At 42.5% G+C, this 8,097-nt stretch overlaps 1 protein-coding gene across 1 annotated transcript; it reads left to right on the top strand.

Annotated features, from left to right (window-relative positions):
* The first annotated feature begins 971 nt into the window (after positions 1-971).
* On the top strand, positions 972-7,453 carry LOC104518312 (organic solute transporter subunit alpha). Its single transcript, XM_010171353.2, has 7 exons — positions 972-1,244; positions 1,361-1,434; positions 2,958-3,116; positions 4,166-4,277; positions 5,177-5,323; positions 6,694-6,799; positions 7,266-7,453. The coding sequence occupies exons 1-7, from the start codon at positions 972-974 to the stop codon at positions 7,451-7,453; spliced, it is 1,059 nt and encodes a 352-aa protein (XP_010169655.2).
* Positions 7,454-8,097: the final 644 nt, after the last annotated feature.

Raw genomic sequence — 8,097 nt, 5'->3', positions numbered from 1 at the left:
GGTGAGGGAACACGGGTCGGCGGGGAGCGCCGGGGCCACCCGGTACGCGCCGATCCGAGCCCGGACCCGGCCCGTAGGCCGGTCTCTCCTGTGGTGAGATCGATGGTGCGGAGGTGTCCGCCGAGACGTGGGCTGCTCCGCCGGCAGCCAAGTGGCGAAGCGTTGGGGTCTTGTGGAGCAGGTTAAGTTAAAGCGGCTGGGGCAGAGGCTCACCTGGGCAGGCACTGCTGGTTGTGCCTTCAGCTGGCCGCAGCCACAGCCGGGGTTAGAACCAGTGGTGAGCATGAGCTTCTCCTAAATTAAGCATGACTCCGCTGCGGTGCTTTCTTCTGTCTCCAAAGGCACCTTTCTGGGGAGAAAATCCACCTCAACCATCAGCCGTGGGTAAAAGTTGATATCCATACCCAGTGTCAAGGGAGACAAAACCATCAGCCGTGGGTAAATGTTGATAGCCATACCCAGCATTCAGGGAGAAGGAAAAAAGGATTTGGTGAAGGCATCAAGTTTTTACCTCAGTCTAGATATATTAAGGGTTTATCCTTACGTTGTTCGTGTCCCCACAAACTTCCACCAAGCCTCTAAAAAGTTTGCATGCCTAAGGAAGCTACACACAAACATGCATGAGAACACACAATGGAAGCAAAAAACTAATACTGAATAAATATATTTTTACTTGTAGTCTGTCTGGAAAAGTTCCTAGAATGTGTATTTACTGTATTTCTTTATATAATGTATTATGTATTTATTTATATTCTGTTACATATTTACATTCATCTAAGGACATTTGTCCTGGAACTCCACCTTTCTGTAGGAGTAATTAATAATAATAATAATAATAATAATAATAATGCTTTGAGAACATGGAGGCATATTCTTCCCATGTGCTGTCTGTGGATCCTGGAAAGATTTAGTCATGAACTTAAGTATCTGAATCATCCTGTGGAGTCAATGATCCATCTATATAGCTAAGGATGAGTGCAAGGCTTTGCAGGAACAGGGCTAAGAAGACCCTCAGAGATGGTGTCTTTACATTAAATGTTTGGAATGCTTATGAAATAAGTCAGAGCTTTGTTTTCTTTTCTCTCTCTGCAGGCCTTGACCTACCAGGGAGATTTCTCTTTGCAATCTTGACTCTGATGACGCTAATTGCCAATCTGGTGTTTATAGAGGAAGCAGTCTACATCTACAGGAAATTCCCCTCCTCCAAAAGATCAATCATAATTTGGATTAATGCTGCAGCTCCAGTAAGTTATCATGGAAAAGAGATAAAATTGCATGTTGAAAATAGGGTTTCCCTGAAAATCCACATGAACTTGCTTTATTTCTGCCCTTCATACAACCCTCCTCCCTTTCTCTGTAGGTGATCGCTACTACTTCATGCATTGGCATGTGGGTTCCTCGTTCAACAATGTTTACAGATTTCACAGCAGCAGTGTGAGTATTCTGCTTGTTTCTAGACATTGCCCCAAACCCTGAATTTCTTCCCTTTAAATATCTGCTGCTCTTGGTAAACACAGTCATTTTGTAAGTTTAACAATTTAGTAATTTTTGGTTTGAGTTGAATCTCTTGGCAGCTCTTTTCTGGGAGGTGGAAAATGCTGAAGCAGTTCCCAGTGCTACAGTCCCCTAGTGTGGGAACCTCAGTATGAAAAGATCTGTGACTCGCATGTAATTGTTCCCTTGGATTGACAGTAGCTTTGAAGCAGTACTCTTTCTTTCCTCTCTCTGCGTGTCATGTGGAATGAAATTCTGACCTGTGACTTCTCTGCGCTTTCACTAATGATGAGCCGTGGAGGTCTATTATTAGCGGTGGCAAGTGAACCTCCGATGAGTGTATCAATGTAAAAATGTTCCACAGTTGTCCTGATAAAAGCACTTTCTGTATGAGTGTGACAGCTCTGACGTGCACAGAGAAGAATGGATGAATGTGGTCCTTACTTTCTGGAGGTGATGGCGCAGCCCTGGTAGGTACAGCCAGGTAGGGGGATGATTTTGGAACCCACTGCAGGACGGTATCACAGACTCTCATGAACAGCCTCACCCCTTGTCGCATTGTGTTTACTAACAGAGTAGGTAAAAAAGGAGGGAAAACAGTAGTAGGGGACACAGTGAATGTGCAGCAATTTGTGCAGGTAGCACGTTACCAGAAACTTCCAAGGATACAGTCTGTGGCACTCTAAGCCCATCTGAATCCCCGTTCCTCCCTTGCCCAAGCTGCAGATTCCTGCCTTCTCACTTGCATCCGTTACCACTCACAATCTCTGGCTGCACAGTAAATTCCTTCAAGGAACCAGTGCAGCTGAAGAGGACTTTTTTTGTTTGGTGGGTTTGGATTTCACTAAATCAGTTCCCTAAACCACTTTGGGAAAGGGAAGAAAATGCGGTTGCACAATCTGTAGCTCCTGGGAAGGGTGGAGAGTGTGCAGCTGGTGAAGGAGAGAGAGGTGGGGTTGCAGCAGGCAGGGCTTGGATTAGTTTTGGTTGCAGAGGAACCACACCCTGACTGGGGCAGCACATACAATGATCTATATATATATACACCTAGCTATGTTTGTTGTTGGTGGTTGGCAGGTGTTTTTTTTAATTTTGTTTTTGTTTTTTTTAAAGGAGGAATAGGACTTGTGAAAAGTTTGGACCAGTCAGGTAACAGATAGAAAAATATGGCCATAATGACTTGGGCCAGAAAAGCCTGTGCTTTAACACTGACTCTGCCACCAGCCACGAGTGCAGCTTTGGGAAATTCCACAGGTGCTCTGTGCCTCAGTTTATTCCTCTCTCAATGAGGTTAGGGCAGTTCTGGTCCTGCACGGTGATGTAAAACCAAAGGTTTATCAAAGCTCTTGCTAGAATTTCTGTCAATTGCAAAGCACAAGCTGTAAAAACCCCAGACAGAAGGCAGCACTGGCATGCAAGAGACTTATAGGCAAGTTCAAGCTGGCATTTTCTTCCTCTCTTAGATTTTTTGCCATAGTTATCCACAAGTTCCTGCTGATGATGATTAAAGAGTGTGGAGGGCAGAAGCTGCTCCTCAGGCGGTTTGAAAATGGTCACTTCAGGATCAGCACTGGTCCCTGCTGTTGCTGCTGCCTTTGCCTCCCTCGTGTGCGCATCACTAGGTGAGTTGCCCTTTAAGAATTCCCAGATGGAAAACGGCTGCTGTAATCCTGCCAGTTTGGCAAGGCAAGGCTTACAGCAAAGGGCCTCCCTGCTTCCCGAAAGCCAGTCTCAAGCCATCTCTTTAAGCAGTGCAATCACTTTGGGGCTGTACACCACCACTAATTTATTTCGGTTTTATAATGCAGAATTTTGCATGAGCTCTCTCAGTTTAACCCAGGGCAGTGTTCCCACTCACAGTAACGTTGAGCACTGTGGTATCTTCCAAACTAATCCTGTTCACTTCCAAGAAACCACTTCTATGGTAAGCAGTGGTGTGTGGGAGAAGGAATTTCTACTCTAGAAAAGCTGATACTTGAGATTTCAGTTCCTTTTCATTCCAGAAGAGAACAAATGTCTCCAAATTGGATATTTTTCACAAGCAGAATTCTCAAATTGATGCTGTCTTGAAATAAAATTTCCTTGAAATAAAATTTCTCTTCGATGAAATGGAACTGGTTCATCCTGATTTTGCCTTTAAAACTTCAGATTAAAATAATTTTTAGAACAAAAAATAGATGTAATTCCTGGGAGGCTTTGGTCTCTATGAAATGGCAGTCTGGTGAGGCAAAAGCAAATATTTTCTTCTCCTAAACTTAGTATTAATGCACCTTTGAGAAGTGGGTGGGGATAGAGAGCTGCACCTATGGAAGCCAATACACTGGAACAAGGCAACAAGACAAGAGCAAGTGGCATTATTGTTCAGAATGAGTTATGCTGCTGCTGGCTCTCTGGTTAGCTTCAGGGCAGAGAAAGACATCATGTTTTGTCCAGCTTTGGTTAGTATGCAATTGCTGCTGAATAGCAAATGTACTATTTTTGTAGAGACATTACTAAATAAACACTGGGTAATTCTTGGAAAGATTTTCCAGTCTTGGAGCTGTTCCTCCCCAGATTTTAGCCACATGCTACAGGAGTGGAATAGTTTTGCAGTTGACAGTATATGAAAAATGTTATTAAGATTCCTAATAAGATTTTGGCTTATGTGATTTTTTTTTTTTCCTCTGGCCAGGCGAACCCTCTTCTGGCTGAAGCTGGGCACCTTTCAGTTTGCTTTTCTTCGACCTGTGCTCATGTTTTTATCAATAGTGCTTTGGACTAATGGCAATTACACCCTTTACAGTGTAAGTAAATATTTAAATCAGAGATAGTACACAAAATCTATAGGTTTTAGGGTTGATGTTAGTATCTTAGGCTACAACTAAACTGTGAAATCTGGGAGCACTTCCAAGTGTGTCCATACTGTATTCTTTTGAGATCGTCAAGCATATAATTTCTTCCTTCCCCCAGACTCTCCATTTCTTGGCTTCTCTTGGGAAGAAACTGGGCATCAGGGTGGGCTGGGTATCAGATTGTGCTCCAGTACGTTTCCCAGCTTCTACGGTTAGAGTAGCAGGACTGCAAGTTGCCTTGTAGAATGTACCTGCCGTGTGGTTTGTAAGGTACAGCCTTAAGAAACAAGTGTATCTATTGCATGTAAACAGGAAGCCTAATTGTATGTTTTGCTGCAAATCATGGTGATTTTTATATCTGTGCAAAGTAGAAGATATATTACTGTACGTCTGCTTTGTACCATGCAAGCTGCAATATGATGATGAAATATGTATCTGATAATAATTTTGCACCTCTTGGATAACTCAGATTAAAAGTAATACATTTTTTGTTGTTTCATGGTATAAAATGTATGACCCCTCTGAGGTGTCATGCTGAATATGCTCTCATGAGCTGCTGAGCGCTCCCAGGTGTTGCTGGGGTCAGATTGAGGAATTGTGTCACTAGTTACCTTCCCAGGCTGAACAGATTTACATGTCAGAGCCTGCCGGGCGAGAGCACTGTGCTAACACTTCAGTTGGTACTGTGCAGTTTCCCCATGCAAGCCCTAGCAACAGCTGCTGCCATCAGCTTTCATGGAGACAGAAACAAACATTTTAATTTCTGCATAATCCAGTTCACAACTTCTTCCTGGAAATAGTAGAATGCACTGTGGAGTTTTATAGGTACACTTGTTTGATTTGCTTCTCAGCTATCTCCCAAAGGAGCTGCAGTATGGATTGGCTGTGTCGTTGGTGTCCTTACCATTATTGCTCTGTGGCCAGTTGGAATCATGTTTCGACTAGTTAGGACTCTCCTTATCTCTAAGAAGATAATCCCAAAGTTTGCTCTTTATCAGGTGAGAAGTTTAATATTTCTAGTAAGAACTTCTCTTAACACTGTCTCTCTCATTCTTGGTTCTTTGTTGAAAAGTCATAGGTTTTTTTTCCATTAAATGCACTGTGCAAAGGCCTATTTTTACCTGATGGAAGCTGTGTCCCTTTGAAGCGCTCTCCTTGGCTGCTGTTCAGTTTCAGCTTGAGCCAGTTTACCTCTAGTCTTTCAGGAGTGCTAGAGATATGAAAGCCGCGTAAAATCCGTTCATCTTTAGGCAACTGAATTCAAAGCAACACCTTCTGTGGGGCTTGAAGGAAGCTTTGTAGGTGCTGTATCCTGAAACGCAATGTTCAAGTGCTGGTGTGTACTTTTGTTCAGTAGGAGAGAATGTGGAGCATTGTGTGGGTGGCTGTCTTTTGAACTGTTTCAGGATGTCACAGTGTTCTGTTTTGACTATATTTTTCTTGGCCATTCTGCACTTCAGAGTTAGATAATAATGAATATACTAGCTGGGAATGATTAAATAGTAAGGAACAGAACCAGATAGGTTAGATTGAAAAAGCCCGGGAACATGGCCATCCTCTTCCACATCACCCTGAAGAGAGTAAAGCAGAGTCCCTGAAAATGCATCCTTCTTGAACAGGACATGTAGAAAGGCTGGTGCACTAAGGTCTCTGTTAAGCAAATTATTAAGCACTTATAAATGCAATAAACAGGATAGTCACAGCTGCAAAGCTGCATTAGGTGAATCCAGGTTTAAGATGGCAAACTCTGTTAATGGGTAGGTTTATACTCACACAGTTATGCCAGCAGCTAGAGAGGCACTTTGGTATGTCCAAGGCAGTGAAGACCCAGCTCAGCGAATAGCAGGTAATACGATGCATAAGTGATTGTTGCTGAAGCCAAGCTGTGAAGAGTCCTTCATCCCTTCTGGCAAAGAAGCCAGTCCCGTATAACTTGGGGAGCACCACATCTCTCTGCTGTGGCAAAAAGAGGAGACAACAGAAAAAAACTCTCCAGGAAGGGAGAACATAAGCTCATCAGTTAGATTAACAGGAAGTTTTTAACACATTGTTACCTATTATTCAGAGCTCAGTATTGTTTAAAATCCCAGCTCGTTGCTCTGTGTATATTGCACCTCCCAAATGAAGGGCTGAGAAGAAATACTTTTCAAACAGAGGTTTAATTTAACACTGACATTCGGAGCAATAACATCCTGACGTAAAGATCAGTTCTGCAGAGTGGCAGGCAGCCTGCTGGTAGATGGGAGGAGAGGGAAGGCAAGAAAAGGGGAATGAGGTAAAAGAAGGTCTGTTACGAAAGCAGAATTGTTGTGTGAACTATAAACCTTTTCCTGGTAACTAAGGCATTTGTTTTCTCTTTCTGGTGCAGTTTGTTCTCATTCTGAACCACTTGCAAGCAGCTATTATCAACATCTTGGCCATGCAAAGAGTTATTCCCTGTGCTCCACCACTCTCCTCTTCAGCAAGAGGAGCATGTAAGTTCTTCTAGGAAGGATGTTGTTAATTTACTTATGAAGGTGCCGGTTCAGTGTTGCTAACTGCAGTATCTGGTGTTTTCTCAAATAGTTATTTCCTGGGACCATGTAGCTTTTGGAGAATCTCAGCTTTTGCTTAAAAAACAATAACAAAAGTTTTATAGCTGTCACAGTCACAGAGAAAAACTTGATAATGAGAAGAGTTGGAATCAGAATTTAGAAGACAAGAAATCAACATGCATAATTACTGTTAAATCTCTTGCTTTTTGAATGCATAACTTATTGCATGCTTATTGATGGGCAATACTGTAATTCCGTAACTGAGAGACACTCCATTATGGAGACAGGATGGTGAAGTTTGTTCCTTTTGCACAGATGAAAATTAATAAGCCAGGTATTCACTTTGTGTCTTCTAGTCATTTCCCCCTTCTGGGGGCTTTTCTTTGTCTCCCTTTTATTTTGGCAGATATGACCCAGCAGCTCCTCATCATGGAAATGTTTCTGATAACCCTAATCTCGAGGGTGGTCTATCGGAGAAAATACGATGACCTAGAGCCTCCAGAGTGTACGGCTGAAGAAGCTGGGGACAATAAGCAGACTCCTAAGATTGTCCTGAATGGTACAGTTGGTGAAGATGGATTGCCAAGGGTTTAGAAGCCCCAGTGCTCCTGTCCTGCAGGAGCTGGAAGCTCAGCTTCAGGAGCTTGTGTATTCTTGTACCACAAATAGCCACTGTCCATGTTGGAACCACTTCTGACATAAATGCCTGCGAGCTGTAGTACTGGAAGGAACATTAATGGAAAGATAACCCTGTTTATTCTCCAGTGATATATACACAGTGATATGTACATCTTACCATGTAATTTAGTAAGATTTCATACCATGTACTTTTATGCTGTTATTGAGCACTTGATGGTAGCCAAACTGTCTCCCAATGTGATTTTGTTTTATTTTTATTTTTTAGCTATTGGAATGGCTATGATTTAGAGTTAATCCAGAGTCATTCTTGTTCATCTCTTTTGATTTTCTTTAATCGTATTTCACCCTGGATTACTGTCATATGTCCAACAGAGCAGTCCAACACAGCATTTTCCCATCCTTCCTCCCTTAAAATTTATCAGCTCCCACTCTATGCCATGAGCTCACCATAGCTAATTCTGATCGGTAAATATGTTTGCATATGTTTATTCTGAAATCCCCAAACCTGCCTGGGCTCTTCACCTACATAAATGATGATCTCTTTAGGGCAAGACTTTTTATATTCCTTGTTGATTCACCTCCTAAGTTGGTAAATATGT

This window comes from Antrostomus carolinensis, unplaced genomic scaffold, assembly GCF_000700745.2.
Source record: "Antrostomus carolinensis isolate BGI_N321 unplaced genomic scaffold, ASM70074v2 scaffold27587, whole genome shotgun sequence".
NCBI classification, from domain to species: Eukaryota; Metazoa; Chordata; class Aves; order Caprimulgiformes; family Caprimulgidae; genus Antrostomus; species Antrostomus carolinensis.
This window is presented reverse-complemented; position numbering and strand designations above follow the sequence as displayed.

Excerpts from the sequence above, each read along its gene's own strand:
- LOC104518312 (XM_010171353.2), top strand. The coding sequence starts at position 972 with ATGAGTGCAAGGCTTTGCAGGAACAGGGCTAAGAAGACCCTCAGAGAT. Across the intron at positions 1,245-1,360 it reads GGATTAATGCTGCAGCTCCA|GTGATCGCTACTACTTCATG; the intron begins GTAAGTTATCAT and ends CTTTCTCTGTAG. Across the intron at positions 1,435-2,957 it reads ACAGATTTCACAGCAGCAGT|ATTTTTTGCCATAGTTATCC; the intron begins GTGAGTATTCTG and ends TTCCTCTCTTAG.